A 15,480-nucleotide genomic window follows, 5' to 3' on the forward strand; every position below is an offset into this window, starting at 1 on the left:
TGATGGCATCACTGGGTCTAAAATAAGGTATGTAATGAATTTATTTAAACATTTAATGTGCGTGCTGATGGGGGAAAGGGGGTGTGGGGGGAATCAGAGGAGGCAAAATGATAGCAGATTACACATCAGCTTTAATGGTAATCGAGCAAAATAAGATAGAGGTGACTTTGGAATTTTGTAAAGATTTCAGATTTTTTTGTCGCTGAAAATGTCCACCTCTGGGTAGTGGAGGGGTGCCTGGTAAGCTGTGGCTGGGGTCTCCACATTTTTCAGTATGAGAGCCACATTGTGGATCTTACAAATATTTGCAGGCCGAAAAAAAACAACAGTTTTTATATGTAAGTTACCCCTTATATTCAGGAGAGCCTACCAGAGTCCCCCCTTAGATCCAGAAGTGCCCATCAGAGCCCTCCCTTAGACCAAGAAGTGCCCATTAGAGTTCCCCTTAGATTCAGAAGTGCCCGTCAGAGTCCCCCCTTAGATCCAGAAGTGCCCATAACAGTTTCCCCTTAGATCCAGAAGTGCCCATCATGTACCCCCCCTTAAATCCAGGAGTGCCCAACAGAGACCCCCTAAGTGCCCATCACAGTTCCTCCTAGATTCAGAAGTGCCCATTAGAGTTCCCCTTAAATCCAGATGTGCCCATCAGAGCCCCCCCCAGAACTGCCCAGCACAGTTCCCTCTTAGATCCAGTAGTGCCCATCACGCCCCCCCCTTAAATCCGGGAGTGCCTATCAGAGCCCCCTTTCACCCTTAGATCCACAAGTGCCCATTGGAGTTCCTCTTAGATCCAGCAGTGCCCATCAGAGCCGTCCCCTAGATCCAAAACTGCCCATTACAGTTCCCTTCGTAGAACCAGAAGTGCCCTTCACAGCCTCCTTAGATCCAGAAGTGCCCATCCCAGTGCCCAGCTAGATTCAGAAGTGCCCATTAGAGTTCCCCTTTGATCCAGATGTGCCCATCAGCACACCCCCCTCCCCCTTAGATCCAGAAGTGCCTATCAAAGCCCGTCTTAGATCCAGAAGTGCTAATCAGAGACCTCCCTTAGATCCAGAGGTGATCATCACACATCCCTTCTTAGATCCAAGAGTGTCCATCAGAGCTCCCCTTAGATCCATATGTGCCCATCAGAGCCCCCCCCAGATACAAAAGTGCTCATCATAGTCCCCCCTTAAATCCAGGAGTGCCCATCAGAGCCCTCCTTTAAATCTCAGATCCAGAAGTGCCCATTAGAGTTCCCCTTAGATCCAGTGGTGCCCATTAGAGCCCTCCCCTAGAACCAAAAGTGCCCATCACAGTTCCCTTCTTAGATCCAGAAGAGCCCTTCACAGCCCCCTTAGATCCAGAAGTACCCATCACAATCCCCCCTTAGATTCGGTAGTGCCCATCAGAGCCCACCTCCTTAGATACAGTTGTGCCCATCAGAGCCCACCCCCTTAGATTCCGTAGTGCTCATCAGAGCCCACCCCCTTAGATTCCATAGTGCCCATCAGAGCCCACCCCCTTAGATACAGTAGTGCCCATAAGGTGGACTGAGGAAGAGTCATGGCTGGCTAGCTAGAGGTGGATAGGCCAGTCTCCATTACAAAACACAGACCGCTATCAGCCAGATGTGGAATTGGACAGTTTCCATGGGCCAAAGAAAAAATTGTAGCGGACCAGATGTGGCCCACAGGCCATAGTATGGTGACACCTGGGCTGTAGTTATGTCCTTGCATCATATACACTTGTCGGACAATTTATTAGGTATATACAGTTTTAACGGAATGCATGGAGACATGGTCAAAGCTGTGCTGAAGGCCTCTCTATAGAGGAGGTGTACATCATTTACAATTCTCTATTCTAACACGTTGAGGACATTGATGAATGTGGACATTCCCACTGCACTCACCTTGTGTTTGGCCAGCTCAATCTCACAGGTCTGCAGGTCAGTACAGGGCTGGCGGGGCCCCTGAAGCTGCTCCTTGGTGTGGGAGAGCCAGTTCAGGAGCTCCTCCAACTGGTTCTGGAACTGGCCAAGTCCCAGCAAGGCATCTTCCAACTGGTGCTGTGAAGACAGGGACAAGATTTATTAGACATATAAGATCTCCCACACGTGGATCTAGTCACTGATGATCTACAAGTCCCAGCAAACTATCTGGGGCTTCTAGTATCTTACTTGATAGGTCATTACAGTCTGCACAGCAATAAAGGAACAAAGCAGACTGAATATCATATACGGTACCTAGCTTCCTCAATGAAATGGTTCTATTACATTAATGAATAGAATCGGCACCTGGCGGTTCACAGCCTCCTCCTCCAGCCGGTCCCATCGCTCTCTGTAGTCGCTCAGCTGCGATCCATCAGACTTGCCCAGGTTCTGGTGCCCGATGCTCTCTAGCTCCACTCGATGCTGATACAGCTCTCTCTTAAATTCCTGTTTTGAAACATATCGTGAGTTATCATTAGATCGGGTGAATGGTGGGCATTGCCCATGTCTGGCTCTGGATACCTGTACTGGTCTATTTCTGCAGACCGACTATGACCCCAGCTAAGTCCCATACTGGAGACCTGCAGCCTCCATAGCTACCTCTAATACACTTTTGAACCCAATTGTACCTTTCAAGTATCCTAAAAATTCTACCTTTAATCTAAAACTCCTCCTGAAAAACAGCAGTGCACTTCCTGTGCCTAGGCACTCCTGTTCTGTAGACTCATAGCTGTGTATCTGCCGTATGAGATCATCTAAAGTACTGCTGCCTCTGACTGCTAGTCTCACCAGATTTGGTTACAATTTGGTGATGTCGTTATTGTGCTGTTCACTGTTCTCCTTGCTGGAGTGGAAGCTGTACCTGAGGACCTGTAGCGCAAAGATCTCCCTTGTTCTACTTCATTCTGTGGATCTTTTCTTCCCCCCCATCTATCGTTAGCCCACCAGTCATCAGATTCTCAGCGATGCACTTTTGAACCCATCTGTACCTTTCAAGTACAGTACACTGAAATTTCTACATTTTATCTGAAACTCCCCCTGGAAAGTAGTGCACTTTCTGTGCCTAAGCACTCTGATTGTGTAGCCTCATATCTGTATATCTGCAGCATGAGATCATCTAAAGCACTGCTGCCTCTGAGTGCTAGTCACTGGTGATGTCCCTGCTTTGCTGCTCACTGTTCTCCTTGCTGGAGAGGAATCTGTACCTGATCTCCCTGCTTCCGCTTCAGGCATTTGGATGTTTGCATAACTCCTGCCAAAAGCCAGCCCACTGCTTGCATCATAGCGGAGAACTCTTGAGGTCCCCAATCATCTCTATGGTCTAAGACAGGGATCTCCAAACTTTCTAAGCAAAGGGCCAGTTTACTGTACTTCAGGTTTTATGGGGGCCAGACTGTGGCCATTAGGAGTAGAACATTTTCCAGCATCAGTAGGAGTAAACAATGCCCCATCTTTGGTGTCAGTGAGAAGAATTGCACCCCATAGTTGGTGTCTTTGGTAGGAATTATGCCTCATCCTTGGTCTCATTGGGCCCCATTGTTGGTGTCATTGGAAGGAATTGTGCCCCATCATTGGTGACATTGGGCCCCATGGTTGGTGTCATTGGGAGAAAATGACCCATCCTTGGGGTCAATGGACCCCATCATTGGTGTCATTGGGAGGAATTGTGCCCCATCATTGGTGGCATTTGGGCCCCATCGTTGGTGTTATTGGGAGAAACTATGGCCCATTATTGGTGGCATTGGGCCCTATCGTTGGTGTCATTGGTAGGAATTTTGCCTCATGATCTGTGTTATTGGGAGGAACTGTGCCCCTTCGTTGGTGACATATGACCAAGGGCCATATAAAGTCAAGCAAAGGGCCGCAGTTTGGAGACCACTGGTCTAAGAGACTGAAAGTGACGAGCATTTTGTCAATTCCGGTGAGGGCAAAAGTAAACACTGACATTTTTTTTTCTGGAAAGCACAAAATAAATGTTTTTCTTGTTTTTTTTATCTGCTTTCAAGGGTAGAGGAGATTTATAGACCGGAGATGTTTCCATAAAAAGGACCTGTCATGTTTTATTGCTATTGCAAGGGATGTTTACATTTCTTGTGATATAAAATAAATAAAGGGACAGTGTAAAAATAAAAACAAAAAATGAATAAAATAAATGATAAAAAAATCTTATTAAAGCGCCCCCTGTCCCCCAGTGCTCGCACGCAGAGGTGAACGCCTACTTGCCTCATGCATGTATATGTAAAGGGTGTTCGCACCACACATGTGAAGTATCGCCGCAAACGTTATAGCGAGAGCAATAATTCTAGCGCTAAACCTTGTTTAAAAACGTCAGTTTTGCCGCATTTACATGCTGCGTTTAGCCGTGTTTTTTTTTTTTTTTAAATAGTCCAAAATTAAAAAACGCCTGTAAACGAAACGAGTTACCATGTTTACGTGTGTTTACAAGCTGTTACAGGCATTTGGCATTTCAACTCATATTGCTTTCCAAAAAATGCTTCTAAACTCAACTGCCTAGAAAGGACTATAAATGACCCTGTGTACATGTACTGATAAGATAACATAGAGGAGAGTTCAGGGGCAGCTGAAAAAAAAAAAAAGCCCAACTGCCCCTAATCATCCGTTTACCAGCAGCAAAGTACATGAAGCCTAACCTGGTGATTTTTAAGTATCGTAGTTTGTCACCATTCTGCGAGAGTGCGCAATTTTAAAGCGTGACATGTTAGATATCTATCTACTCAGCGTGACATCATCTTTTTTTATATTTTACCAAAAAATTGGGTTATATATTGTGCTTTATTGATTTATTATCATCTACTGTATCCCAACAATCACCCAACTGTAGGAGGTACAAGATGGATCCCACAAGCAAACTAAACTGGAGCCTTTTCGCTGCAGTGCCCCCTAGTGGCAGAAATGCATATTTCTCTTGTTTGAGAACTGCATTGAGAAGTACGGTGTTACTTGAATTGTATTCCAGGATTTGTTTGTCTTCAGCTGGGAGAACTTGCCAGAATTTAAGACTTTATAGAAAGTATTCACGTTATATAGTTTGAATACCCTGTCATAGATATATTATTTATTATTTAAAGTAACATGTTCCACATTCCTTTTTTTTCCAATTTTCCTGGAAAAAAAAAACAAAATATGGCTTTGGGGAAAAAAAAAATTTTTCCAAAATTTTTCTGGGGTTTTTCTCCCGGCCTTCCCATCTCTAGTTTTATGTAATCTTCAGGTTCTACATGAAAAAAATGTATGCAAAAAGATGAAAAAGTATCTCTAGCCCCAAAAGGATTAAAGGCCTACAATCCCAATGATTTCAGCTTGTGTGGCAATCTGTAGCCATCACAGTCCTAGCTTAATTGTTTTGATTTTAAATTTGATTTTTAATTGTAATTTGGTTTAGTGGTAAAAACCTTCACTGATTGATAAATACGGTAACTGGAAGCCCCCGCAGGTGGAAGGGCTGCTACAATCAGAATTGTTTCTGATTAGTGGGAATTAGGGCATCAGTAATGAAAGAAAACCTTACCCAAGTTCAAACTTTTAAAAGTAAATGGCCCACCTAAAAGCAAACACCATCAGAAAAGCCTCTTCAGTGCTCCTCTCTGCTTTAGTTTCACTCTGTCATTGGGATCTGATTTTCCCTGACTTGATGACTAAGCTCCACCCAACTGTAGGAGGTAAAAAATGGATCCCACAAGCAAACAAAACTGGAGCCTTTTCGCTGCAGTGCCCCCCCCCCCCCCAGTGGCAGAAATGCATATTTATCTTGTTTGAGAACTGAATTGAGGAATACGGTGTTACTTGAATTGTATTCCAGGGTTTGTTTTTCTTCAGCTGGGAGAACTTGCAAGAATTTAGGACTGTATATAAAAGTATTCACGTTATATAGTTTGAATACCCTGTCATAGATATATTATTTATTATTTAAAGTAACATTCCTTTTTTTTCCAATTTTCCTGGAAAAAAAACAAAATATGGCTTTGGGGGAAAAAAAATATTTTCCCAAATTTTTCTGGGGTTTTTCTCCAGGCCTTCCCATCTCTAGTTTTATGTAATCTTCAGGTTCTACATGATTTAAAAAAAATGTATGCAAAAAAATGCAAAAGTATCTCTAGCCCTAAAAGGGTTAAAGACCTTCAATCCCAATGATTTCAGCTTGTGTGGCCATCTTTAGTCGTCACAGTCCTAGCTTAATTATTTTGATTTAAAATTTGCTTTTTAATTTCATTTTGGTTTAGTGATAAAAACCTTCACTGATTGATAAATAACTGGAAGCCCCCGCAGGTGGAAGGGCTGCTACAATCAGAATTGTTTCTGATTGGTGGGAATTACGGCATCAACAATGAAAGAAAACCTTACCCAAGTTCAAACTTTTAAAAGTAAATAGCCCACCTAAGAGCAAACACCATCAGAAAAGCCTCTTCAGTGCTCCTCTCTGCTTTAGTTTCACTTTGTCAATGGGATTTGACTTTCCCTGACTTGATGGCTAAGCTCCACCCACTGTTGCCTGCCCCGCCCCGACCATTGACAATGCCTTTATTGGCCACCAAGGCCATGTCATGTGTCACTGGAATGGCAGAGTGTGGGGCTTTAGCCATGAATCAGAAAAGTCAGCTCCCAATAACAAACAGAAACTAGATCAGAGAGGCGCACAAAGTTTATGCTTGTGTTTCACCAGAGCGGATAATAATTATGCTTTAGTAAATGAAGATGGCATATGTATGTACAAAACCAAATTGAATATTTATTATGAAGTATCAAGAATGAAGAAATCCCTTTAACTGTTTCTGAATCTAACCTGCAAAGGCATCACATTTTGGCCCCGCCTCCTCTTAAAGAGCATTAAAACAAGAAACTGGCGCACACCTACACCGATCCTAGTAAGATTGTGTACATGTGAAAGTATCAACCAATGCCTCATGCCATGGTACTGGCGCATTTCGCCCCGTCCATCAGGGCTTAATCAGAGAGGTCATATGAGGGCAGGACGAAACGCGTCAGAAAGCGTGGTCTAGAGAGTGGCATTGACTTTCACATGTATTGGATCAGCTTTGGTGTGCGTCGGTTCAATATTCACCTTTCACTGGGTGAGTCACTTTTCACACCAGCATCCCTGTAATCCTGAGCACCAGCAGGGCTTCACATCCCAGCTTGGAGCGGCACCACTAAGCACAAAGGTACTCCTAAGGGCAATTACAATATAAACAACAATATGGATTACTACACACGGGATTGGGGGGGGGGAGAAGTTGAGTTTAAGAAAACGGGCATTTTATTGCAATGTACATGGCTCTACCCGGGTTCTCCACAAAGCCTGAGACAGGTATTTAGATATCGGTGGGGGGTGGCTAAATATCAGGGAGGACGCCACACAAAACGAAATATCAGGATGTATTCGGGAACATACCTTTAAGTCAGACAGCTGACGCCTCACCATGTCCAAGTCTCCACCCACAAGGAACTCCTCAGATAGGCGTGACTCAGCTACAAGCAGCCAATCCTGCAGCCTCTGTGGAAAGAGAAGAGTGCAGGGAAGATATGATTATATCCTGGGGGAAATATAGAGATCAGTAATCAGTTATTCCAGGTATTTCTATAGTGTACATACTGTAAAGCGCTGCATAAACTGCCCTCAAGTAGTTTACAGTCTAAGGTTCCCATCTCACATGCATACACACCCATACTAAGGCCAATATAGACAGGAGCCATTTAACCTACCAGCATACCTTTGGAGTGTAAGAGGAAATCGGAGTACCCGGAGAAAACCCACGCATGGATGGAACATGCAAACTCCACTGCAGATAGTGTCCTTGCTGGGATCTGAAACAAGCACCTGAGTGCTGCAAGGCTACCCACTAAGCTACTGATATAAAAGAAGGAAATAATCACCCTAGATTGGTGATGGTGTTAGTCTCATAATGTGCCCAGCCAATGACATCCTGACATTGGTGTCCCTTCCAGGTGTAATGAATGGATTTTATCCACCTACCAGTCTACTCTGAGCTCCATACCTGAATGGTCTCCTGGTAGCGGAGGGTGACCTTCAGCTGCTCTTCCAGAAGTGTGTTGCGCTCACTCCAGAGCTTGTTCAGACTGTTCCAGGCCGCGTACAGCTGCAAAGACCAGAGATGTTATCTTGGCACTAAATGATCCCAAAAAGTAGTAACATTTTTTAATTTTTTTTAAGCGCCCAAGGCAAAAAGGTCAAATTCCCCCATCCCTCCCAGCAAGATAATTTGCAGGTTCTGTTCATTCTCCTGCTGAAGCACCCAGGGTGGCCGTCTCTTCTTCCTCGGCCCAGCCCTGGCATTAGCTATTGCAGACTTAACTGTTGGCTTTGTGGATATTACTACATGTCCATTCACACATGAACCTATGCATGACAAAACAACAGGTACACTTTAATGGCGGTCCATCCAACAGCACAAATTCATCTTACTTTTGCTGTTTGGCTGCCAGTAAGGAAAGAGGGAAAGCCCTGTGTATGGTAGAAGTGGTTACCTGGAGCCTAACCAGGCCTGAGAGCTCTCTCTTCTCACAATCACTAGTAGGAGAAAGGGCTTGAGTCAGGTGTGGCCCATACACCATGAACTGTTGGTCAGAAGTGGCACCAATCACCTCACATTTTGCCCAATTACCTTGAACCAGAGTGGGAGGAAAGCGCATGAGTCACCTGTGGCCCAATCACCACCCGTCATGGAGAAGAAAAGGACTGACTCATGTGTGGCCCAATCACCACCCAACAATAGGAGGAAGGGTGTGAGTCAAGTGTGGCCCAATCTGATGCACTGGTGGGAGGAAGGGGCATGAGTCACATTTGACCCAAATACCACACACCGTTGGGAGGAATAGGCACCAATCACATGTGGCCCTCCACCCAATCACCACGCATCGGTGAGAGGAAGGGGCATGAGTCACATTTTGCCCAATCATTACACACCAGTGGGAGGAAAGGGCACATGTGGCTCAATCAGCACGCACCAATTGTAAGAAGTGGGGTGAGTCGTGTGGCTCAATCACCAAGCACCAGTGGGAGAAATGGCTTAAGTCACATATGACCCAATTACCACACAGCCATAGAAGGAATGGGTGTGAGTCGTGTATGGTCCAAACACCATGATCTGTGCTCAGAAATGACATCAATCAAGTCACATTATGCCCAATCCCAATGCACCAGTGGGGGGGGGAGAGATTGAGTCACTTGTGGCCCAATCATCATGCATCCATGGGAAGAAGCAGCATGAGTCACATGAGGCCCAATCACCATCCACAAATGAGAAGAAGAGGACTGAATCATGTGTAGCCCAATCACACTGAACAATAGGAGGAAGGGTGTGAGTCAAGTGTGGCCCAATCTGATGCACCGATGGAAGGAAGGGGCATGAGTCACATATGGCCCAATTACTACACACCCATGGGAGAAATGAGCTTGAGTTACCTGTGGCCCAATCACCATGCACTGGTGGGAGTATGGGGCATGAGTCACATTTTGCTCAATCACTGTGCACCAGTGGGATAGAAAGAGCTTGAGTCACCTGTGGCCCAATCACCTTGCACCCATGGGAAGAAGCAGCATGAGTTACATGAGGCCCGATCACCAACCACAAATGAGAAGGAGAGGACTGAATCATGTATGGCCCAATCTGATGCACCGGTAAAAGGAAGGGGTATGAGTCACATATGGCCCAATTACCACACACCCATGGGAGGAATGGGCTTGAGTCACCTGTGGCCCAGACACCATGCACCGGTGGGAGGATGGGGCATGAGTTGCATTTTGCCCAAACTCCACACACCAATGGGAGGAAAGGGGCATGAGTCACATATGGCCAAATCACTGCCCACCAATGGGAGGAAGGGGCAAGAGTCACATGTGGCCCAATCACCACCCACCAATGGAAGGAAGGGGCGTGAGTCACATGTATCCCAATTACCACCCACCAGTGGTAGAAAGGGGGGCAAGCCAAGTGTCGCCCAATAATCACACAACAGTGGGAGGGAGGGCATATGTTAAATGTGGCCCAATTACCACCAAGCAATGGGAAGAAGTGGTATGCACCACGTGTGCCCCAATCACCACCCAACAATGGAAGGAAGGGGCATGAGTAAAGTGGAGCCCAATCCAATGCATCGGTGGGAGGAAGGGGCACAAGTCACATGTGGCCCAAACATCACACTGTTGAGAGTAAAGAGCATGAGTCACTTGAGGCCCCTTCCCACCACACAGCAGTGTTTGGCCCATTCACCACACAGCAGTGGGAGGAAAAGCATAAGTCACATGTGGCCCAATCACCACACGCCAGTGGAAGAACTGTAAAAGAGTCACATGCTCCCCGTACCATGGGAATGGTCAGTTGGAAGATTGCTGTTGGTTTTGATGAATAGATGGACAACCAATAAGTGGGAAACTGCAACAGAAACATTTATAGATCTTCAGTCAGCCGATTAAAGCAACAGGGGAGCAAAGTGAAGGTTTGTATTTGCAGCTAGGGTTTGGTGAGATGCCCTGCAAGGACAAGTTTGCTTGTTGGTCAAGAAAATATTTGGGTCTTCAGCAGGATTTGGATGCAGTGAAAGCCAGTCCTGGAATACACCTATCATTGCAACCATGGAAAGCACGCCCAATCTCCTGTATTCAGTAATTTAGAAGCCCCAATTCCAACAACAGGCAGCAATTCACACCCAATTCCCTGAACCTAAAAATACTCCTGGAACGTGCGAAAGAGCCCAGCTTGGTGTAGATCCTTTGACGTATCATAGTACAGACCTATGCTCACAATTTATAAGGTGATGGCAAGTTATTTCTTCACTTATAGATCTATCATTGGATAATCTACTTGCCTCATCCAGGCTTTTGGTCACATCTGGCTTGTCCATGTCCCCACAAGAAGACATCAGGTCCACCCCGAGGGACCCCAGCACATCCAGCTCATTCTGCAGATTGTCAACGTCTTCTCGGAGAGCCTGAGGGTGAAGGGAGAACTATTATTTTATATGTACATTGTGTGAGTTTAATGTGCACGGGCCAGGTAAGATTAGCATTGGAAGTATTTCACTGCAAAGTTGCAACACTGTCTACATGGTATGAATGGCTCTCTGCCCTCAGCTGCTGTACAACTTCTAAACTGCTTGGATCAGCTAGATCAGTCATCTCCAAACTTTGGCCCTTTGCTTGCCTTAGTTCAGCCATTGAGGCATTATTCCTGCCACTGACAACAACAACACAAATGATGGGGCATTATTCCTTTCACTAAAACCAGTGATGGGGCACTATTCCTTCCAATGACACCAACGACTGGGCACTATTCCTCCCACTGACACCAATGATGGGGCACTATTCCTTCCACTGACACCAACAACTGTGCACTACTCCTCCCACTGACACCAATGTTGGGGCACTATTCCTTCCACTGACAGCAACGAGGTGGCACTATTATTCTTACTGACATCAGTGATGGGGCACTATTCCTCCCACTGACACCAGTGATGGGGCATTATTCCTCCCACTGACACCAGTGATGGGGGTCTATTCCACCCACTGACACCAACAATAGGGCATTATTCTTCCCACTGACACCGACGATGAGGCTTTATTCTTTTCATTGACACCAATAATGGGGCACTACTCCTCCCACTGACACCAAGAATGGGGCACTATCCTTCTCACTGACACTAATGATGGGGCACAATTCCTCCCCCTAATACCGAAGATGGGGCAATGTTTACTCCCACAGGCGCACTCTGGCCCCCTTAAAGTCTGAAGGACAGTAAGCTGGCCATTTGTTTAGAAAGTTTGGAGACCCCTAGGCTAGATGGAGTGAAGTGACCCCAGCTGAGGCTCTCCATATAATGTACTTCCAGGAACACACTAACTGCAGCACAAATGAACCCCATTGGTCCTTTTCAACTTAATGGAGCACGCCAGACAAAAAAAGAAAGTGTTGGATTTAAACTAACTGGTATAGCCCAGTTTGCCTTCCACTCGGCTCTATTTTTACCCCCCACCCCACCTGGCTGCCCTAAAAACCAAACCTCTCTGATGCGTGTATCCTCATTTTCTGTATCTGAACCTGTGAAAGCATAGCCATTGTGTTCTCTGGTTCCAGCCCCGCCCTCTCTCTGTTTCCACTGCAGCTCCACCCAAACTAAGTGGAGCAAGTTGCCCAATTCAAAGTCATGTGATAAGAGGCTACCCATAACTCCTGTATTGGATAAAAGATAAAAAATCTTGGACTTTCTCAATGGCAATATTTTCTTGATATTTTTTTTCTTTTCCTTTTTTACCCTTTTCTTCTCCTTTTTTCACTTTGTGATTTCTTAATTTATAAAAAAAATTAAAAAATCAATTTTACTTGATCCTTAGATATATTTCCTGACATTGCCCTTTAGATCTTTTCCTAGGAGGAAGTTGTAGAGTTGCCACAAGCGTCTTCTTCACCTGCATAGCATCCAGCCGGGTTCTGATAGAGTCCGCGTCAGGGCTGGGTTGTTCTGTGTCCAGGACCATCTGCTGGGTGTCTCCAAGATTGACCGCCAGGTCAGAGAGGCTGACCCAAAACCTTTCTGCCAACATGAGCAGCCCAGACAGCCAAGAATCGCGCTCCTCCGCACGCCCACAAAGCTGCTTCCAGTCCGCCAATAACACCTCTGTCCGCTGCTGGAGGCCTGCATAGAAGGACAGGTATGTTAGAAGACTCACCAAAGGGGATGAAGGTAGGGAGAACAGCCAGATGAAGGAGAAGGAGGACCTGAAGTCCAACATCTAAGGAGCTTAGAGGATTTACTTGAAGTCTACGAAAACATTTCTGTACATTTATTCAGCATTAGTTTTTTAGTTTCTTGGTGTACTATCATGGAAACATAGAAGAATGATCGTGGGAAAAGACCAAGTGGCCCGTTGAGTTTGCCCTTTTTTTTTATTTTTGGGGAATTTTTTAACTTTGAGTAAAGGTCTGTATTTGTCCCAAGCATGTTTAAATTCACTTATTGTTGACCAACTCAATACCTCCACTGGAAGTCTATTCCAAGCATCAACTACTGTTTCTGTAAAATAATACTAAAGTTAGTAACTTTTCTTAACTTTAAGGTCATATCTCCAAGTTCTTGATCTTGGCTTCATATTGAACCCCCCTCCTGAACCCTATTCACCCCCTTATGGTTCAAGGTTCTGCCATGTCCATCCTTTACCTTCCTCCCTCCAGACTGTACATATTACATTCCTGAAGTCTCTCCTCATATGATCCCTCAGACCTTTCACCAATATTTGTCTCTGGACTCGTTCTATCAATATCTTTTTTGTATGTGAGATCTACTGAACTGGACACAATATCCCATACAAGGTATTGTTTGCTGGTGTCAAAACTTTTTGTTAGTGAAATCATTGTATAAATTTGTTTTGGCACATAAGGGTTTCCTTGAGAAAGTAAAGCCAGGTATACATGACCGAAAATGGATGACTTTCGGTTCATGTGTACTGCTGTCTGTTAACCACTTGCCTACCGGGCACTTTCACCCCCTTCCTGCCAAGGCCAATTTTCAGCTTTCAGTGTGCACTTTGAATGACAATTGCGCAGTAATACAACACTGTACCCAAATAACATTTTTATCATTTTTTTTTAGACAGATAGAGCTTTCTTTTGGTGGTATTTAATCACTACTGGGGCTTTTATTTTTTTGCTAAACAAACAAAAAAAACCCGAAATGTTTGAAAAAAAAAGGGGTTTTCTTAGTTTCTGTTACAAAATGTTGTAAATAGGTAATTTTTCTACTTCACTGATGTACGCTGATGAGGCGGCACTGATGGCCACTGATGAGGCTGCACTGATGGGCACTGATGAGTCAGCATTGATAGGTACTGATGTGGCAGCATTGATGGGCACTGATGAGGCGGCACTGATGGGTACGGATGAGGAGGCACTGATATGTGTCTCTGATGAGGACAAGAGAACAAAAGGGTGAACCGCTCCAGGTGGTGTACTGAAAAAAAACGCCCTCCTCAAAGTGGAAGCCAGGTGCAGGCTCAGCACGAGCAATATTGAAGAAATGGATTCTGGTAAGCCACACTCCAATAAAAGCCTTTATTGTAATGAATTATCAACGTTCATGTGACAACAGAAGCAGGACAAACAGCTGACGCGTTTCACAACATCATTGTTGCTTATTCATAGCTATTTTGTTTTTCCTGCTTCTGTTGTCACATGAACGTTGACTATTCATTACAGTAAAGGCTTTTATCAGAGTGCGGCTTTCAAGAATCCATTTCTTCAATATGGCACTGATGGATGGTACTGATGGGCACTGATGGGCAGCACTGATGAGCACTGATAGGTGGTACTGATGGGCGGCACTGCTGGTACTAATAGGCAGCACTGACGGCCACTGATAGGCAGCAATGATAGGGGGCACTGATTGGCATCACTGATAGGCAGCACTGACTGGCACTGAATGGCAGCAATCATAGGCGGCACTGATTGGCATGACTGATAGGCAGCACCAATGGGCACTGACTGGCACTGATTGGCAGCGGACGTTGGGGGGCGATCACAGGAGGACATCCATAGACGCCCTCCTGGCAATGTGAGACCGCGCTGTAGCCGTCTTTCGGCAAAGTCGCGGTGGTGCAGAGGTTAAATATGATATTGGGTATATGACTACGATTGGGTTATAGAGGTATTGGTTTGTGTTTAGGATTTTGGTGAGAGGTAGGGGTTATGTTTACAACTAGAGGATTCGTTTAGAGGTTAAAAGTGGTTATTAGAGATGTGCACAATGAAAAGATTTGTTTAGTTTGGTATTCATTCGTTAAATTAATCATTTAGTTTCGTCATATTCGTTATGTTAGGATAATTTGTTTTCAGAATTCGTTTTGTGTATCTGCTGTTCCAAATTGATTAGTATTTCAGAAGTTATTTCGGAAGAATAGTCATATTCGTTTTAATGTGTTAATTTGTTTTTTTTGGGGAGGTTACTTATGCACTTTGTTAGGATTGGATGGACGTGGATCCATCAGAAGAAATCATAACATAACAAATGGAACAAAATTAATTTTGGATTCACTCCTCATGTTATGATTTGGAGATTGTGATGGATTCACCTCCATCCAACCCAAACACAAGATCATTTCACTTTTATACTTTACTGTATTTATTGCAATCTGTTTCCATTTCATATGTAGTGCATTTTTTATAATAATGAAAAATGTTAATGCAACATAAAATCAAAATGGTTCAGAATCAATTTGGATCATTCATTATTTTGTTTTACGTTGTTTTGTATGATTCAAACTTTAACTAAAGGCTCAAACTATCGCATTATTGTCATATGAATTGATCCGTTGTTTCATTATAATATATTTTGGATTCCTTGAAGTTCGTTACTATTGTAATTCGGAGATTTGGATACATCCAAACAAAATTTCATCCTGATGTAGCACCCTGGAGTTTAGGCAGGGTTGCTCCTCAAAATATACTTGCCAGGAATGGTCATCTTGGCTAATTGTTAGAGATCAA

The 15,480-nt window shown here is 44.5% G+C and overlaps 1 protein-coding gene across 5 annotated transcripts in view; it reads right to left on the reverse strand.

The window, feature by feature from the left end:
* The window catches only part of LOC141145556 (microtubule-actin cross-linking factor 1, isoforms 6/7-like), a 166,680-nt gene that overhangs the window by 74,023 nt on the left and 77,177 nt on the right, over nucleotides 1-15,480 (reverse strand). For all 5 annotated transcript variants that reach the window (XM_073632345.1, XM_073632344.1, XM_073632342.1 and 2 more), the window contains exons 14-19: nucleotides 12,411-12,637; nucleotides 10,814-10,936; nucleotides 7,984-8,085; nucleotides 7,380-7,481; nucleotides 2,276-2,416; nucleotides 1,892-2,047 (exon numbers count right to left, since the gene is read on the reverse strand). In XM_073632345.1, coding sequence (XP_073488446.1) covers nucleotides 1,892-2,047; nucleotides 2,276-2,416; nucleotides 7,380-7,481; nucleotides 7,984-8,085; nucleotides 10,814-10,936; nucleotides 12,411-12,637 — 851 coding nt within the window. The remainder of the gene's footprint in view (nucleotides 1-1,891; nucleotides 2,048-2,275; nucleotides 2,417-7,379; nucleotides 7,482-7,983; nucleotides 8,086-10,813; nucleotides 10,937-12,410; nucleotides 12,638-15,480) is intronic.

The sequence above is a fragment of the Aquarana catesbeiana genome, linkage group LG05 (assembly GCF_042186555.1).
Source record: "Aquarana catesbeiana isolate 2022-GZ linkage group LG05, ASM4218655v1, whole genome shotgun sequence".
In the NCBI taxonomy this organism is placed as follows: Eukaryota; Metazoa; Chordata; class Amphibia; order Anura; family Ranidae; genus Aquarana; species Aquarana catesbeiana.